General features: G+C 46.2%; 1 protein-coding gene across 8 annotated transcripts in view; it reads left to right on the top strand.

Moving 5' to 3' along the window:
* EDC3 (enhancer of mRNA decapping 3) overlaps positions 1–19,528 on the top strand; it is a 28,912-nt gene extending 9,384 nt beyond the window's left edge. For all 8 annotated transcript variants that reach the window (XM_087743653.1, XM_087743652.1, XM_087743659.1 and 5 more), the window contains exons 4-7: positions 3,372–3,707; positions 12,650–12,803; positions 14,355–14,572; positions 15,720–19,528. In XM_087743653.1, the coding sequence (XP_087599779.1) occupies positions 3,372–3,707; positions 12,650–12,803; positions 14,355–14,572; positions 15,720–16,054 (1,043 nt within the window). In that variant the 3' untranslated portion in view covers positions 16,055–19,528. The remainder of the gene's footprint in view (positions 1–3,371; positions 3,708–12,649; positions 12,804–14,354; positions 14,573–15,719) is intronic.
* Positions 19,529–19,544: the final 16 nt, after the last annotated feature.

The raw sequence follows: 19,544 nt of genomic DNA, 5'->3' as shown, positions 1-19,544 counted from the left end.
CGAACTGAGCTGCCGTAACACTTGACATTGACCCGAGAAGCAGGCTTGTTTTGCCATTGTGTTCATTGTAGGGTCCAGCTTATTCATCTCAACTCTGAGAGTCCCTTGGCTATTGCTTCAACCTGGAGTTTGTGAACATTTGGAGAACTCTGCTGTTGTGTTGGTCTGAGTTTTTTATTTCTTATGTGGCTGATAGCAGCAGCGTTGGATGCAATTCCCTTGTCGGTAGTCGCAGTTGCTAGCCCCATACCAAGTTGTATACAACCTTGGAGTGGTTTATATGTCAAATTTGGAAGTTGTGCGTTGGTAAAAAGCTTTCCCTTTCTTTCAAAACTATGGATGTAAATGTCTGGTCATAGCTTGTATGCTGGAATTCTCCTTGCCAGAAAGACTTATGCTTTCACTCTCCTATATCGGGTTTTGTCACCAGCAGTTCTTGAATTCTGCTGTCTGTCCTTCAGTGGCTTCTTGGCAAAAGGTGTATTACAGCAGTCTGTTCTCACCCAGTTGTTTATAAAAACTCCTTGATGTCTCCAGCAGCTTGAAAATCACTGTTCTGAAAATGAACTATCTGCTGTAGTTGGTAGTCATTTCAAATTATTATAAATAGAGACTCTATAAATAGAGAGTATTGTCAAAGTGTGGTGACGCTGACCATACAACTCTGTATAGCTAGTTGCTCCAGTATATGCACAATAAATATTTCATGCTGGCTGTTGTACTGATACAGCTGGTTTGAAGAGTTGAGTGGCTTTGTGCTGCGGTCAGTGTGGATTTTCACGATGCAATGAGGTTAGAGTAGATCCACTAGGCAGGGCAGCTGTGTTGCTGCGAGAAACTTATGCTATTAGCTGTCTAACTTCGTAGATGCCCTTTAAGATCTTTTATTTAACATAGCAGCGCTGTAGCTATAATGGTACAATGGTGTTGGAGAAGAAAGGGAAAAGCCAACATCTTTCATTAGGCCAGATGATAAAGCTGGGGGAAGTTGTTTCTTTCAGTCTCTTCAGTGCTTGCTAGGGATGCTTGGGCAAAACTGTTTTTAAACTGGTATAACTAGAGCACTCAAGCTCATGTTTAAAACAAAAACCCCACCAGAACAACAAATTACTCACATTAGGAAAATGATCATTGTGGGGGGTTTTGCTTGATGATTCCACAAAGCCTTGAAGATTTGGGGTCTTATCTCCTGCTTTTCAAGGTGGGAAATACTGGACTCTGACTTCTTGTGCACTTTTTTGCCATTGCTGGACTTGTGAATTATGGCGTAATTGGAGACTGGAGGTGCAGCAACTTTGAGAGGGAGTGCTTTAGGGTGTTCAGGTCTGTTTTGTTTAGCTGAAGTACTTAAGACACCAGAGAAGGAGCTGCTGAGCGTTTCAAAGAGTTTCCTTGCTGTTGGGGCTGGGAAAGTTTTCGGGTTAGTCAGTTAAACAGTTCTCTAGAAAAAAAAAAGTGACACGCTGTCTAAAATATGGGGGAATGCATTGCTGAGACAATGCATTCCTAATTGAGAATAAAACCAAGTACATATCCTTAGCAAGTCATCTTTCAGCATGGCATAACTTAGATGTGGTGTTAGATTAACTCAATATCGTGCTGTAAAACAAATTTGCCAGAGCCTGCAAAGTCCTTGATAAGTTCTGAAAACTCCAGGCAAGCCTGCCTCTATCTTCCAGGCAAGCGCGCTCTGTTCCAGTCTGTTCTTGTAGTGTTTTCTATGAAGGCTTCAGGTAATCATAAGGGTGTTCTGGAGTTATTGGCTGCAATTTAAGTTGTGTAATTGAGCTACTGAATAACTTTGCCATAGAGAGATGAGTTCTGTTAACTTGGCTGGAACAGGCACATTGGTCTTGAATGTGATGGTTCCCGTCCTGATCCTGAAATGAATGAACGCTCCTGTAGAAACAGCGGACAGGAGGAGGGTCCTTCGCTTTCTAGGGGAAGTGCTGTTCCTGTCGATGTAGTAGAGGATTTCATGCTTTGGAAATGTGGGAAATTAGAGCTCAGGTTTGTTAGGCAGCTTGCGGCTGCTCCACCGGTCTGACCTGAGGTTACAAATAAGCCTTTCCAGGGAGGGAGAGGGAGGGGTTTGCCAAGACCAAGCTAGACTTGTCTGCACTTAGGAAGGTGACAGGGAGGTTTATGGGAGGCCATGAAGGTCATGCCTTTTGCAAATCTTTTTGGGATGTTTTCTAAGTATGCTTAGATGACTTGAAATTCTTCCAGTCTTCTCTCACTGATAGGCAATAATGCGTAAAGACAAAAAACCGCTGCTTTTTCATTTATGGAGGGGGTATATAAAGAGCACACATCATCATGGTAATTTGGTGGTAATTTGTGTTATCAAATGGATTCTGTCAATAAACTCTTTTGTATAAATTACTCGCAAAGGTGATTATAATAAACTGTGAGAAACACTTTAGTAGAGCAAGCAGTTTTTGTGTGATAACTCTTACTCCATCTGTTGGACACCCTAGGCAATACCTGTAATTGCTGGAATTGGCCTGAAATATTTTCTAGTAATTGCAAATTTAACAATGGGTGTAACAAACAGATTAATGCTTTCTGGACCTGCGTTTATATGGGTGACCTGAATAATAATATAAGAAATAAGCAAGTAGAGGGGTACGTTGACCTCCTAATTGCATATGGTTTTGTATCAGTCCTTGATCTCCAGCCATAAGTTGGGAATGAGGAGACTTTCATCACTCTCGCTCCAGAGGAATCAGGCTTTCACAATTACTTGTGATTGGAAAGAAGTGTGTTCAAACATGCAAGACGATGAATAAGTAGAATAATGCAATAGGAATAAGGAAAAGAACTTCATATCAGTACAGAAATGTGTGCCTATTGATAGCAAGCGCGAGGAAAAAGAAATGCTTTATATTCAGGGTTTTAAGTTGTCCCTTAAAGATCATTAATAGGTGGCCAGCCTGTTATGGAAGAAAACACCTAAATTAGTCTCTGAAATTTAGGGAAATTCCAAAGAAGGTCTTGGGCTACATGCCCGCATGAGCATGGGCTCAGTATAGGAGGAAAACTATCCTAGATCATGGCTAGCTTATTATCTTATCATTAATGTGGCACTATCTTGGATTAAATAAAACGTGGAGAAACACTTATTTTGCTACTGTGGTCAAGCTTGTTTTTCTAACCTTGCCAGTGGAAAGTCCCTGAAAGTCTCTCTTCTGATGCATGAGTAATGCCAAAGATGAGGTCTACAGCTTCTTTGGGAAGCGAGTATCCCTTGAGTCTGTGGACTGCAAGCATAAGCTCTCCTCTCTTACAAAATTTGCTGAGAAAGTGTATGAGCAAACGTGGCTTTTTCCATTTATGACACACTTTCAACTTGCTTTATTTTTGTTTAGGGTCATCCAGTAGCCGTCATCCAAACCAAGTGACTCCAAAGAAGAGTGGCCTGAAAAACGGGCAAATGAAGAGCAAAGATGATGAGTGCTTTGGGGATGACATTGACGAAATCCCAGACACAGATTTTGATTTTGAAGGGAACCTGGCCCTTTTTGACAAGGCAGCTGTGTTTGAAGAGATTGAAACTTATGAGAGGAGGAGTGGCACTCGTTCCCGAGGGACCCCAAATGAGAAACCAGCTCGCTATCGGCACGACGAGAACATCTTGGAATCGGAGCCCATAGTCTACAGAAGGATTGTCGTACCCCAGAACGCTAACAAAGAATTCTGCACGGGTATGCCACATCCCTTACTGATAAGGATGCAACTTTTCTGGGGCATGTGTGGTGGATTGTTTTCCCCAAGGGGTGTGTAGCAGCTTAGTGTGGTACAGGCAAGGGCATTCGTTTATGTCAGATTGGATCTGTGCCTTGTATCTACATACAACCTTTCTTTGCAATATTTCCAAGATAAAAAATATTCAGATGCAGCAACAAGGTAAGTGTTTTCGCAGTGGGGAACAAAACTGATATTCAGATAACAAGAATGGAAACTGAATACGAGCCATTTGATTATTTCAGTAGCATGACAAACCTGTGTGGACTTGGTTGCTGGCTCTTGAGAGGGAGGGATGGTCTCAGGATTGGGGTACATGGTAGCGTGTCGTAATTTGTGCTTTCTTGGTAAAAGGCAGGAGATTTCATGTGTTTCTGGTACTCCTTGGGTGGTAGTTATATATTTCCGCATGGTTTTGCGGAACTTTAAACGTCATCAGTGTAAAAAGAAACAGTTCTGGCTCTTCCCATCCACAATCCCAAACATTCATTATATGAAAGGCTTTTTATGTGGGGTCCCCCCCAGTTACTTACTGCCCGCTGCTGCTGTGTGAGCAATTGAGCCCCAGAAAGCTGGACAAACACATTCATGTGTGTGTAAAGAATGTCTTTCTCTCCTTTGCTTTACTAGTCTTAATTATAAAAGGAAAGAAAAACTTTTAGGCAGATGTTTGAGTTGAAGTATTTGTCGAGTGTATCATGAGGGGAAACTAGCTCAGCATGCTGGTGCCAGCTGCCGTGCAGATGTTCTCCTGCAAGTCTGATTTCTGGTCCTTGCTGCTGCTAAGTAGCCTCTTGGATGGAGGCGAAGGTGGTGGGGTGGATCAGTGAGCTGCCCGGCTGCAGGGAGGCAACGCTCCTAAAGTCAAAATGCGGAGAATGATTATTCAGCTCCTAATCCATGGCTCTGGGGAAGGGTAGGATTGGTTTCATTTCATGTTCAGTAGGTTTTTTTGGTTTGGTTTGGGTTTTTTTGGCCAAGCACCAGGTAATGGTGCTTTCACCAGGAGCCGGTTCTGTATGCTGACGGATTTTACTGTAATGAATCTTTTTATTTCTATACGTACACATGCTATGAAGTGTAGCATATGTACTTTGTGCTACACTTAGATGCCAATTCCCTGTAACTTTAGCCTACTTGTGGTTCAGTTTGCGTGCTTTCTAGCACTTGCAGAATGTAGGAACTTTGGCATTCCAGGAACATTTCTTTTCCACATCAGAATAAAATCAAACTTCAGATCTTTTTGTAGAGAGACACTAAATGGTTAGTATCCTGGTGGTCTGGCCGCCAAGCAGAAGTGTGGTCAGGTCCTTGATCTATCATTCTTTCTCTGCCCAGAAACTCCATCTGGGGTGTGAAACACTTCACAGAAGGAAGCTGAGTTTGTTTGCAATGACTTGCTGCTTTTCAATTCTAAAAAAAGGTAAATTTTTTAATGGTTCTGCTATACATCAATATCATAGTTTTCCATTTGTGTCATCCATCTTCCTATTAATCTGTTCTGCTCTCGAACGAGATAAAAACGTACTGGGTCATATCAGAACTTGTCCAGCTCAGTATTGTGTTTCCAAGGATACTTAAGGAAAAGTGAAAGAACAGAGTAAACAGGCAGTGAGACTTTCCCTGAGTGCTTTGTCTTTCACAATTTTAAGACTTCCTGAAGCAGACGTGATAGTTCAGTATTAATAGCTTTTGATTTTTTTTTTTTCTTCTGCTTAATTTAACCTCTTGCTTTTTAAATCTATGCAAGCTTTCAATATCTCTACAGTGTCCTGTGGCAAGAAGCTCCACCGATTGCCTGTGTGCTGTGTGAATAAGCACTCCTTCATTTTCATGTGTGATTCACTATTTTTTTTTTTTAAATTTGCTACTTGTAAATTCATCTTCCAGCTGGCTTGTTTGAGAGGAGACAGGGTCTCTATGTACGTCTAGTCTGAAACAAAAGCTAACCTACTGTTAGCTGCCAATTTGAGAAGTATGGCCAATATGGTATTCTAGCAGTACAGTTCCCAGGAGGAAAACTCTGACATGCAATAAGCAGCAAGCATCAGTAAGTAAATTCAGGGGATGAAAATGAAATCATGTTTTGCTAAACTCCATCATCCTTTACTATGGAAACTCTTGGCTCCCCGTTTGCGGCGTGCTGAAGGGAGCAGCCCAGTGAAAGGACTGCTGTTTTCTTGTTTTGTTCTTGGCAAGCCTGCACAGGGACGGTACGGTGGCAGACGACTCCCCTCTGTAGTTGCAGGGTCTTGCTAGCCTCATTAGCTACTGTTGGGTGATTAGTCTCCCATATGGAATTCTGGATTTGTTTGGAAGAAAAGCTGTCATGTCACACAATGGGCAGGGTATTGACAGCTACAGTTCCCTGTCGCCTGTGCTGAGCAGGGCACATTCACAGGACTGTGAATGATGATAAAAGTGTCCCAGTGCTGTGTCTCTCTCGATGTTTTTCCCACAGAGAGTGACTTCCTTTGTGTCCGCTGAGGAAGTTTACTTTTGCTTAGGAAATGCTAATGGATATCTAGCAAAAGCTCTTGTAAACAGTTGTAACTTGCCTACTGTTTCTGGCATTCAGTCTAGTGCTTTCTGTAGCGAGTCAGCCCTCCGAGGGACAGAAAGATATTCAGTGTGCTTGGAGTAATGATGGACTGTCACTTGAAAAAAATCCCGATTTCTTTTGTTTAGCAACTGGAGGGAGGATGCTAAGCTGTAGGCAGCCTGCCTCTCTTAGTGGCTCAAAGAGCAGCAGCTGCTGAAGTTAAATGAGAGTGCCAGTAGCCCCGAAAGCCATGATTTTGGATGTATCTGTGGCGGGAATTCTCTTTCTGCTTCTGAATTCTCCCTACAGAGTTGTCTTTGGACTCCTAAGGGGAGCTTTACTTGCAAAAAGCACTTCCTAGTCATAGGAGAAATAAGTACTTCATAATTTTTTTCCCTAGGCCAATCTTGAAGATGATGGGCTTAAAAGAGTTCTGGCTGATAGAATAATTATTCTGTCTGCTATAATAGCACAAACAAAGGGATGCTGGTGATTGACAGTGAGCTAATACCCAGCTCTTGTCACTGTGGGAGAAGTCGTCGTCTGTGAATCCTTGCATGCTCTTTTATGCCATGTTTCCATGGAGCTAGGAAATAACCAAGATTGTGCAGCGGTAAAACCAGCAAACTGCTGATGTCAGTTCTCCAAAAGACTAATCTGCAGGGCTTCCAGTCTGTGTTTTTATTACTGACTAAAATAAGTCGATCCGTGTAGGATGTAAGCAAAGCTTGATAAACACTTCAGTCCACCAGGATACTCTTCTGAGAGCTGATTTTATGGAGCCAGGCCGTCATGTAGGTATACTAATGGGTGTTTTAGAAGTAAGCAGGGAAGATGAGGAAGATGAAGATGAGGATCTCTTCTGAACAAAAATAAAAACCTGAAGCTAATAGAACTTACCAGGTCTTTGATCATGACTGAGCTGAGTCCATCCCTGGGGTTCGACATATGAATCTCTCCCAAATACATATTAGTCTTTACTCTTTTGGGCTGGCCGCTATTGATCTGTCTCTCTATTTACCATTACATGATGCTTGAAAGGGGAAATACAACTGTTTAACAGAAATCTGCCTCCCTGGAAAGGCTGATCCTTTTTAGGAGGCGTGAGCTGTTTTTTTCTACTTCCAGAGCTCTCCAGCCAGAGAACTGAAATGTGTGTTGGCATAGGTCTGTCTTTGTTCCTTCTCTTGGCTGTCAGCATTGAAACGGTCTGTGTTTGAACAGCACGGTGTTTTGGGATCAGGTCTTCTAGCAGTAGCTGCAAAGCCAATGTTCTGCAGGTATGTTGGAGCTCAGAGGAGTTTGCAGTAGGATGGAATATCTCAGTTCATCACCAGTGACTCTATATTATATAATCTCAAGCATACCAAGCTCTCCAAATCATTCTTTTTTTGCAGTTCATCTCTCCTTTCCTCTTAACTTTGTTTCTGCTGAGAAAGTGTCTTTATGAGCACACTGAGATGAGTAAAAAGGAGAGCTGTATGCCACGTAGGTAAGATATGTATTTCTTTCCCTGATGTAGTCCTAAGGCTTTGCCCAGAGTAGGTTCTCGTTAATGCTGTTAGCGTAGAAAATGTGCTGTCTCTCTTCTGGATCCCAGTGTCTCTTCTGGAAAATAGTGGGATTTTTCAAACTCAGCTGCTATAGAAATTCGAGATAGACACTTGTTGAGTGAAAGCAGGACTGCTCAAAAAATTGGACTAAGTGTCGATATTTATTTCTCTGTGCTTCCCCTAACCAGACTTTAAACCTGTCCTTCAGGAAACTTTTTTTCCCTGCAGTAAGGAGATAGTGAAAGAAGATGCATGCTTAGGAGTAAAGCAATGCAGCATGCAGAGCTTATGTGCCAGGGTCGGACTACAAAACTAAGGCTGAATCTGCTGTGCGAGGATGATGCAGACAGTATGGCTTTTTTTGTGTGTGCCGTGTCCTTGACTGACTTTTCTAGTCTGTAGCTTTTAGCTCCTCAGTCTATGGATGACTGCCTTACAGCGATTGTGTGTATTGAATGTGTGAAGTGTTTCTGGGATCTTTGAGTCGAGTGCAAATTAAGTTCACTTTATCCAACCGCAGGAGAAAACAAAGTGGTCATGAGGCAAAGTCTCTTTGTCCCTCAGACAGTTTTTTTTGCTGGGAGAGGCTGACATTGGAATGTCAGCCAGAACTCCCGCAGAATTTGTCTTAATTAAAAATAATGATGACTAAAAAAAAAATCTAGCCCTTAAGGTTGTGGAGAAAATCATTCATGTTTGTGGGGCAAGTAACTGTGTCTTGCTGAGGCTGCAGGCAGGTGGCTTGAGTTTTACAACCAGCAAAAGACAGCAAGTAACATCCCATCTGCTTAAACTGGACAAGAGTTATACCCACGTCACATAACTGCATCTTAGACCATGAGCTGTGCGGCTCTGGAACCTGGAGTTATTTATTGCTAAAGGAAAGAGTTAATGGCTTTACGTACAGCTTTCAGGAGATCCCAAGTCTAGTTCCATCTCATCCATTCCTGCAGCTTGCCTGTATTTAGTTTATCAGCTAGAGAGCTGCTAAAATAGTTGAGAGAAAAGATGGGGTTTACACACTGAGCTACTCAAGCAGCAACCCCCCCCCCCTTTTTTTTTTTTTTTTTTTTTTTTTTTTCCCTGCAACTGAAAGCATGGGAAGCATTTGGGCTTCTTACAGCAGCGTTGCTCTGGGCTTGTTTGGGGAAAAAACTCTTGTTTCGTTAACTTGTGGAGGGTTAACTCAGTCCTTCTGCTGGCATAGGGTGTTTTAATCCAAGCAGTAGGCACATAACATTGCATAGTGGAGCCTGACAAGATACCTTGTCTGCAGTCGTAGTGCCCAGGACTGAGTGTGCCTCATAAACGGAGCATACTTCATGTTTAATCAGGCTTCAGCAATACTCTGCGTGTCACAAAACTGTTTAGTCTATATCTGCCTTCTTTTTTTCCCAGGCAGCTGTAAAATACATTTATTTAATATTAAAAGGCCTGAGCTAATTTATTTTATTACCTTCATTACCAAACAATAAAGATGCGCTGTCCAACCCAAACATAATTAAAGTTGGCAGGAGTTCAGTTTTGTTGCAGTAGTGTTATTGTTTGTGGGTTTACACGTCGCCTCCTGGGTTGCTTTCTGCCAGAGTTTATTTAACTCCCTCGGCCTGGTTTTGATAAGCCAGTCTGACTGGTTGGGCCTTGCGTGAGTGCGAAGAAGGGAAGTTCTCTTGGCGTTTAAGCCTGCTCTTGAGAGGGAGCAATTAGGACAAAGTGTAGCACTGGCGTGCTAAATGCAAGTTCATCTCATGCCTCTGCTGCCTCCCGGTAACCCCCTTTGCATTAACCCACTGGGCACGGAGTTGCATCTAGCTGATGGTAAATGCAGGTTTACTAAAGCTCGTGGTCTGGGGAAGTGATTGAGGGGAAGATGTAAATGGTTACAGAGAAGATGTCTGCAACAGTTGTACTAAATTGGGTAGGTTCAGGGTACAGATTGGCTGTTTCACCCTTCTAGTTTGGGGAGTTTGTGCAAAATTTAAGCAGGGAACGTGTGGTCCTGCAGGTCAGAAGGAGCAAAAGTACAGTTTGGGAGCCCTCTGTTTCAGGTTAGCAGAGGATGCGTCCCGTCAAACTGTTTGGAGAGATCCTGACCGCAGGTCGCTCATTCCAAGTCCTCCCTCAAGCTTAAAAAACAAGACCTGATCAAGTAGCAAAAATATGAATGGGAAAGAGGCAGAGCCGAGCCTTGCGTGACTCTGGAGGCTAAGAGGGTGTGTGAACGCAGGGCAGGTGCGTGACTAGTGTGACGGGCTTAGGATTATTAGTGGCTTATGATTCCAAGTGTTCAGCGGCTGCTATCAGGAATCTGAAATGACTTTGATAATGTTCATGCTTGCATGTGCACTGCATGTAATGAAAGACTATTAGCGGAGGTAGCTTAATCGGTGGTTAGCATGCAAGATCAAGTGTTTGAACATGTTTGGGCACTCTGTGTCTGCAGAGCGCTAGCCGGTGAGTTCAGAAATGAAGGCTAGAAGGATTCAGCAGGACCTGCTCCACAACATTTTACTGTTACCTTGCAGGAATACCTCCGATTTGACTCTGAAAACCTCAAGATGTACAAAACCTGCCGTTTCCACCATAGCTTGACTTAGTGGTTTGTGACTGGGGCACCCTGGGGGAATATGGCAGTACAAATAATTCCTCACAATTAAAATACACACTGCTTTTCATATTTGAATATGGCACTTGCTTGTTACAATGGGTTCTTTTTCAGTTTTTTGTCTGCAGAAGAGCCCGAGCCCACAAGTAACTGTTAGGTTTCCTCTCTGAGCGGATGTGTACGCTGCGGCTGTTCCCCTTTGAGCTTGTATCGCTGCAGAGTGCTTTCACTGGGCCATGTCATGTTCCCACGACTCTTTCCCATTAGCACAGGCGGTGCAAGCCCTGCCGTGCTCCTCAGCGCTGGGCTGCAATGAGCACCCGGGTGGCTGTCGTCACCCCGAGTTCAGCAGCGGGGCAGCTGATGGGAGTGCAAGGGTGAGTCAGGGCTGCTGGCCGTTGAACACGGCAGAAGCAGAGCATGCTGATGGAAGGACTGAGTTCACGCTTTGGCCTGATGTTTGGCGAGTTCGCGCTTTGGCCTGATGTTTGGCGAGTTCACGCTTTGGCCTGATGTTTGGCATCGTGCCTGAGCTGTAGCAGGTGTCGGTCTGAGTCATGGACCTTTTTGACCCATTGTGCCTGACTCCTGTGCACCTCATCTGTCTGTCCTAGAGTAGGAACTAACAGTAAATTTACAGAGCCCTTGCTCAGCTGGACTCTGCTGGGGTTGCTTGTTTAGCTCAGAGCAGTGCTTATGAATGATGTGAACAGAAGGAGCTGAGAGCTTTTCTTGCTGGCAGCTATGCTCCAGCTATGTGGCCGTCCTGTGTGGGGAGGGAATTAATCTGTGCTGCTCCTTAGCTGGAAGATAGTTAAGGACATCCAGGCCTTGCAGCAGGATGTTTCAAGGGAAGAACAGCGTGTGTTTCTAATTCCACATAGGTGCCAATCCTCAAACACAGAGCAAAGGGGCTTGGATATCAGAATCATTTTGGAGAAAAGTTAGAATAGAGAGGCTGACTTCTGTGGCTGAAAATATTCAGGGATATCTGGCTGGCTGCTGCAGCCGTTTTCTCACCTGTCACATTTTGCACTTCTCTCTCCATATACCATAAGTAATTATGTTCAGTTTCCTTGTTCTCAACTATTCAACACACCACCAAAAAATTGCTGTGGCTCCCCTCAGAGCGAGCTGCCTTTTGGTGGCAAAGAATCCTCTGCATTTATTTCCAGGAGAGTTTACAGATGTTACTGCAGGGTTTATTTCTGTGAAGTCAGTGCAGGCTTGGCCTGTTTGGAGAAGAAAAGTATGAAGAATCGTCCAGAACAGTTATTCAGGTTTGTGTTTCTCTTACCTGCTGATTCCAGGCAAGTTTGCTGTAGAAGTGAGCGGGAAGGATTGTATTGCTTCCTACTGCAGGTGCTGTTCTCAGCGCTTAACAAAACCTCTCTTGCTTGTTTTAGCTTGATCTGTATGCTGGAGCATTTCCTGGCTCGCAGTCCAGGCTGTCAAAAACATTTGAGAAGTATTTTTCTACAGACTTTACTCTTTCAGCCGTATCGTTCCCCTGCTGCCTCAGTGTATCGTGATTCAGCTTTTGTGTCTGAAGCCAGCCCTTCTGGCACGGCACAGCTCAGGTCGTGGGAACATGTACGTAGTAAATGTGGGACGTCTTCTTTTGCTGTGATATGTGGGTTAGGGGCTAGAAGTTTGGGGCTGATCCCTACTGATATCAGGAAGCATAATGCATCCAAGCTTTTTTTGTTGTTTTTTTTTTTGTCATTTTTTTTTTCTTTCTGTTTCACAGCTTCTCTTCTGACTTTCACAGTGATTAGGAGCACTTATATGTGTTTGGGCATGGGTGTGGGTTAAAGCACCGGTGGCCTGGAAACCATTAAGAAAGAACTTAATATTCAATCTGTAAGTCAAAAAGGCCTTCTCAGTCCACGTGTTGCTAAAATGGCCAGCTGCCTGCTGAATTTTTGTGGAAATGTGTATTATTTCAAGTGTTTGTGTTTAGCTGTCAGTGCTTCACTCGGAGAAAGCTGACACTGATGCACTAGTTTGGATTCCTTTGATGATCTTGGAAGGAACCTGGATTACTGGGTTAAGCAGACCCTTGGTAACAGCTAATAAGCCTTTTCACTGTCGTCATTTCTAAGTGCTGTCCTATAAAACCATACCAGACTGCAGCATTCTGAAAGAGTCTCTGATTATACCCATTTCTGTCTTCCTCCCTCTGCTCTCTCTGAACCCTAGACTCCGGGCTGGTCGTTCCAAGCGTGTCTTACGAGCTTCACAAAAAGCTGCTCTCTGTTGCTGAGAAGCACGGGCTGACTCTGGAGCGGAGGCTGGAGATGACGGGAGTGTGTGCAAGTCAGATGGCCCTGAGCCTCCTTGGGGGGCCCAACAGGTAAAGTTGTTCCCTTTCACTCTGCTGTGGGTTTGCCCCTCAAGAAGAGCTCAGCTTACCTTGTTCTGCTAAGTGGGGTTGAGGTAAAAGAGGCCGAGAGGTTACTTTTGAGGTAAACGTAACATGGATGCCTGCTGCCGCTTGCGCTAGTCCCTCAGTGGTCCTGCAGCTGGAGGCAGCTGTCACCTCTCTGCCTTCCTTGCCCCTAAAAGAAAAACCTCATCCCAATGCCGTGCAGACCTGTGTTGTAGCTTGCCTATCAGCCTGTTTCCAAATAATCCTGAAAACAAGCGTGAGGCTCGGGCTCCTGAAGTGGAAGGAAGTCTTACAGTAGGTTTCCGTGGTCGTGCTGCTTTTTTTTCCTCTCTAGCCTCTCTAGAAAAGGGCTGGCTGAATATACCATCTTGGATGAATGACTTACTAAGGGCTTCTTTTTGGCTCCTGCGTCCCAGAAGCAGAAGTGTCTCTTCAGTCAAAGACAAAACAGAGCTGAGATTTTTCTCTCCGTTTACTGGAAATTTTTCCAGGGAATTGAGTTTTGCACAGGTGTAACCCAAGGCAGATTAAACCACTGCAGAATTTCTGGCAAGCTACTCCTTTTTGCAAATCAGTAAACCTTTCCTTTGTTGTTTTTACATGTTACAATTTGATGATGTCAATAAAACCAAAAGTCAGCTCATGAAAACGAAGTGCTGCTTAGCTTTTCACAATGCTAAATTAGCTTTTGGGCATCTACACAGGTGTAGATGAGAATAACTGAGAATATCCTGCTCTTTTGGAGGGCCCTATCTGATAGCAGGTTTGGAGTGCACTTACTGCTCTTTGCCTGAATATATGTGCTGACTCTTTTGAAGAGGTCCGCTCTGTGCCTGCACTTGCCATAATTGTTGATGTGGGCAGACAATTGCACGTGTATTTTTGTGGTGTTGATAGATGCTCCAAGTTATTTGCTCTTGAAATGGAAGGTAAGCCTTAAGTGCAGTAAGTGATGACGTACCAGGCAGCACTGACCCTGTCAGCTGAAAATCCTACTGTAAGCCACCCTTGATGGCTTGCAGGCCATTGAAATAAATCAACTTTATTTTGCAGTTACTTGGGGAGTAGAAATTGTTTTGCTTCTTTTTTTTTAACTGTGGCTCTGCTGATGGAGTAAATCACACCATATGTTTAAGATTGCATAGTTAGCATTCTTCTAAAATCAGAGAGGCAGAGAAAAAAAGCCTCCTAAAAGTGAAATTGCACTGGATTCAGGCTTGCTACATAAGCAGTAAAAATGCCCCCTGCTTTGAAAGTACAAGCTGGCTGCGTGATGAACCAGGATAGACTGGGACCTTGTGCTCTCTGCTGTGGGTGCAAGGAAGTCTTGAAGGGAACCTGCAAGCAGCGCAGCTCTCTAGTGTCAGCACTACAAAAGGATGTGGGTTCCTTCTCGGAGGCAACGGAAGATTTGCAAAACACCTGTAAATTTGCATTTTACTGACTTTTCTCCTCTAACAGGAAGAAGGTAAGAGATTCTTGGGTTTATTAAGTCCCCTTTTGTCTGCGTTTTAGGCTGAACCCGAAGAATGTGCATCAGCGGCCCACAGTAGCCCTTCTGTGCGGCCCCCACGTGAAGGGGGCCCAGGGGATCAGCTGCGGACGGCACCTCTCCAACCACGACGTCCATGTCATCCTTTTCCTACCCAACTTTGTCAAGATGCTGGAATCCATCACCAACGAGCTGAACCTTTTCAGCAAGACGCAAGGCCAGCAGGTGTCCAGCGTCAAAGGTAAGTGAGCGAGGAGCAGATCTGCTCTCATCACGCCTCTCAGAGACCTGTGGCGCTCAGCTCGCCGGTGCCTGCCCGGTCCGGTGGCACCATCTAGTGGCACCGCCATAGGCAGGTGGCTGGCCGGAGGCTGGCGGGACAGCAGAGACTCGAGAGGTTCAACAGTGGAGCAGTTGTGCTGGTACAGATGTTTCCTGTATGAACAAGTACGGAAGAGCTGCCGTATGGATCCGAGTCAGACCAGCCGTTCTCTTAGGATAAGGGCCTTCCTTGTTCAGCATATCGAAACTGCAAGTGAATGAGCATCCCACTGCTGCTTCAAGCCAAACAGACAGCTTTGCTGAACTAGTCCCAGCAGCTGTCAAAACTCAGATCTCTTAGTTTGTCCTAGAATAAACTGATGCTCCGGCTTCTGTGAGAGAGCTGGCTTCTGTTCGTCATCTCACCAGCAGTATTTTCAAACCTGTTCCATTTAAACTTCTGGGGAGAAACAAACCTGGGAATTAGGGCTCTGCACAATGTTTTGTGTTGTGGCAGGGTGGGGGGCTGTGCTGCGCTGGCTGAACTAGTTGCCTGTTATAAAAGATTATAAAAGATTTTGCACCCAGGACTTCATGGTCCGTCAGGTAAGAGGAATGCAGCAGATGCGGTACAGAGCAGGTGAGTGCAGTGATACCGATGGAGCTCAGTGGGGCAGGCAGCAGTGCAGCACACAAGCTGCCTTTCCATGGCAGAGGTAGTCAGAGCATTCTGTAAAAATAGGCTGTTTTTTCAGTTTGTGGAATTTAAAAGGGTCCTTTTATAATGGAGAGAGAACAGCACTGCTTTTCTGGGCTGCCTGGACTGGTGAGCCAGCTCAGTGGGAGCAGCTGGGGCTGCTCAGGGGCTGACCACTTGATGAGATTTTGTACCTGAGAGTCTGTGAATGTTCTCCAGAGTGCTGAAGAGCTTTCAGATATCAGTGTCAGTGTCTTTTGCAGAAGGATGGCAGTAACAACAGGTAAGGCCAGACTGTATGCGGTGAGACTGTGGGTGCTGGAGGGAAAAATTAAAAATCTGCTGGCAGTGCAAGGAGGGAAGGCACTGAGCCTTTATTTGTGGTTTCAGGTTGGTCCTCAGCACTCAATGGTGTTTGTGTTTCTTTCAGATCTCCCAGATACCCCTGTTGACCTAGTGATCAACTGCCTGGATTGTCATGAAAATGCCTTTTTGAGAGATCAGCCTTGGTACAAAGCAGTTGTGGACTGGGCCAACCAGAACCGGGCACCCGTCCTCAGCATAGACCCTCCGATAAATGAAATGGAGCAGGGCATCGATGCCAAGTGGTCGCTGGCCTTGGGCCTGCCCCTGCCCCTGGGCGAGAGGGCAGGGCGTGTGTACCTCTGTGACATTGGCATTCCCCAGAAGGTCTTTCAAGAAGTGGGAATAAACTACCACTCGCCCTTCGGCTGCAAATTTGTCATCCCCCTGCACTCCACTTAGAGCCCATCCAGCCACACAGTTCTGAAGGGAGAGAAGAGAGGAGGTCTGTCAAATAAGCTGTCCAGTGGATCCTGACTAGTAAACTCGTGACGCCTTAAGGATGTGAAGTTCTGGAGAGTTTTCCTTCCAGAAGAAACATTGTGTATTTAAAAAAAAAAAAAAGAATAATCATAAAATGAAACAAAAAAAGAAGGAAGCGAATGTTCCTGCAAAGCTGTTTTCATTCTCTTGTGCCATTGTATGAAGGAACATGCAGGAAGATGGTGTCTGTCCCCGGCAAAGGTGGCCGCTGCTGCCCAGGCCCAGCCGGGAGGCTGTTTAGTGAGGAGGTGTACGTGGAGGTGGTACAAGTGATGAGTGCTTTGGAGATTTGAGATGTGTTTCTCGGTCCTTCTGGGTGGATAGACCCAGCAAGGGCGCCCTGGTGGGAACAGCACCCCTTGATTGTGTAGAAATACCTTCTGTTGCAGTCGTACCGGGAGGGAGGGTTTGGTTTCGTTCCGTTGTTCTGTTCGACTCCCCTCTCCCCTATTTTATGTTCCTGAAGGCAGTTGTAGCTTGCTCTCCCTCCTGGACCCTCCAGCCTCTCAAGGAGAGCGTTCCCTCTTCGGAAAGCTTGTGTCAAGAACCAGAAGCTGTCAGGTTGCACATGCTCTGGGAACACCGATGCCCTCAGCTAGGCCTTACTTGCTTATATACTTTGTTGGCTTTTTGTTTGTTTGCTTAGTGGGTGAAGCCCAGGTCTATGGGAGCGAGGCGTGTTTTGGAAAAGAACTTTTCCAGGATAGTTGTTCTTTTCTTTTCTTTCTTTTTGGCACAGTGAGTGGCTGAATCAGGGAAAGGATAGTGAAGCAGGGCAGTGTCACTCTTGAGTTTGTTGCGTGGTGTATGGTGCAGTTGATGTTTGGGTGAGTTCCCCCAGTGCTTCCAGTATCCCTCCTACACTCAGTGTGGTTTGGGAAGTAGGTCATGGATCCGTTCGTTCCCTTCGGGCTCGAAGCCCGCACATAGGGTGGGCTTGTGTCTGTGTGCGCCCGTGTGCTGGGAACCAGCTTGAGGAAGGACTTGGGTCCTCAGCTTAGACGGTCCTGTTCGCCTGCAGGAGACGGCGTGGTGAGAGCTGCTGCCCTCCTGGAGGGGTACGGCAGGAGGTTCTCATCTGAATGCCCCGCGTTGCTCTGCCAACTGCTCCTGTGCTGCACTTGCTTCCGACGTGCTGCCAGGAAGCGTTGGGTTTTCTGTTCCTGCCTTCATTTTGTTGGCCTCACGGCGCCGTGGTGCACTGCCTAGAGCAGGGACAAGCTGAGAAACCATCAGCTAGCTGGCTTTGGGAATCCGTCGTGCTGGCTGCGTGCGTGCTCTCTGAAGGCTTTGTGCCCGGTAGCTGACCCGGGAAGCGCTGAACCTGGCACGATGCAGGAGGCACTGTAAGGGCGAGCCGTTCCTTCAGAGGAGCTGGGCAGATGCGAGGCAGGGCCCTGTTCTCGCAAAGAGATGCTCAGCTCCCTGCTTGCTCCTGATGCCGCGAGCGTGGGCAGTGCTTGAAGCTCTGCTGCTCTTCCGGCACCTTACCTGTCCCCAGAGCTCCTGCAGGTACCTAAACCTTGCACAGACCCTGTTCTGGCAGCTGGGAGAGCTTCAGAGCTTCAAATGGTGCCTTTTCTCCAGGGGAGCTGGATCCCTTCTGAGGCCGAAGTGCAGGGATGTGTGGAAATAGTCACCTACTGCTGGAGCTGCTCTGTCCCCGTGCTGTGCTAAGCAGGTAGCAAACCTGTTAACCCACCTGTGCTCTGGGTGGTGAGGATTTACAGATCAGGCACTTGGCCTTTTTGTTCTAAGCAGATGAAAGACAAGTGTGTCTAAGGAGAAAGGAAGAGACTTCCCCGATTGAAAAGATGTAATTGAGTAATTAATATTGCCTGGAAGTGCAGAGTGGTGGGGGAAGGACCCAGCCCCGAAGGACAGGAGGCTGGTGAGCACTGGGCTCGCCCCCGCAGCTGCCGGTGGTCACTTCCCCTGCCAAACCGCCCGCACCTTGCCGTATCTACCTCAGCAGGACGAAGGGCTCTGCCCCTCTCTGTGTCTGGACCCCCGAGCTGCTTTCCCCGCTGAGGGCTGGGTGACGGAACCACGTTGCTGGCTTACGCTGAGTGGCCTTAGCGCTCGCACGGGGAGGCTCGGTGACTTGCCAGTGCTGTGACAGGGTGTAGCTCTGCCCTCGAGCGGTTCCTCTCCCCTAGGAAGGGCAAAGCCGAAGCACCCCTTCCTCAGGTGAACCACGTTTCAGCTGGAACGGTAGTGGCATTTAACAAGCTGTGGTTCTGACTCGGCCGCACTGGGAAGGGAGAGCAACGTGGTTGGTTATTTAAAATACAAATGCAAAGCTTCCCTCTGCCTTTTTTGTTTCTTTGGCTGTCTCAGCTTCATCTAACCTTTAGCCAGGCAGAGGAGCAGGGGCTGGGTTAAAAAGGTGGATGACCGTCCCCTGGTCATTGCTGTAGCACAGTGTTAGCTTCAGCCCCCTTGTTTTCACTTCCCTTGCTCAAGACACTCGATAAGAGAACCTGCTGTTTCAATTTCTGCTTTCCTTGAACCAGGCTGCAGGCTTTTCTCGCCTCTTCTGGGTTTGGCTATTAAACTGTAGATTGTACGCACCGAGCAGCAACGGTGTAAAAATATTCAAGGCTTCGTCACAGGGTCCTTTTCTGCCTCTGCGCTGCTGTGCCACTGGCTGAAGTTAGGTGCCCAGAGGGGCACTGAACCAGGTAAAGCTGTTTTTGCAGGGATGGCAGCTGGGATCAGGTCTGTACTCGCTGCTGCATAGCTCCAGGAAGGTCTAAGGCCCCGTGCATTGCCAGCCGTGCAGCAATAGCGTTCCCCATGTTCAAGCAAAAAAAAAAAAAAAAAAAAAGCGAGCAGTGTTGCACAAGAGGAGGGTACAAACCCTCATGCAAGGAAAGGGATTCCCAGTCCCTGCCCGTGCAGAGTGTTTAGGGGACAGCAGGCAACTTTGGGCTGCATTTGGCGCAGTTCAACTCTACAGCGTGCTCACTTTCTGGAGATGAGAATAGATTTGGGTACCTGGCCATACTTTCCCTCGGATACAAAGGCTTACTTGAGGAGGTACAGGCCTCACCCGCATGAAATGCATCTTCTGTGCAGCTGTGAGCTCTTCTGGAGCACTCAAGAGACCCAGAAAGGGGTCTGGGTCCCTTCTCCCCCTTGCCCCACGCTGCCAGAGTTAATTCAAAGAATGGAACACTTTTTTTATCTGTGTTTGAGATAGTTTCTACCCACAACCTTAACCACCATCATAGGAGCTGCCCGTGAGTGCTGCTCTGGTCACTAACATGTGAAGATCACTGCACTATGTCACTGCTTGGTATTCCATTTGTGACCTAATGTTTGTAATGACTAATTCCTGCCGCTACTGGGGGATGCCCTGAAATAAAGTGCAACTATTCACGTGTGCTATTCGTGTGCAGCTATT

The sequence above is a fragment of the Nipponia nippon genome, unplaced genomic scaffold (assembly GCF_047370975.1).
Source record: "Nipponia nippon isolate SJK-2023a ecotype South Korea unplaced genomic scaffold, ASM4737097v1 scaffold_9, whole genome shotgun sequence".
In the NCBI taxonomy this organism is placed as follows: Eukaryota; Metazoa; Chordata; class Aves; order Pelecaniformes; family Threskiornithidae; genus Nipponia; species Nipponia nippon.
The sequence above is the reverse complement of the archived record's forward strand: the minus strand, read 5'-3'. Positions and strand labels throughout refer to the sequence as shown.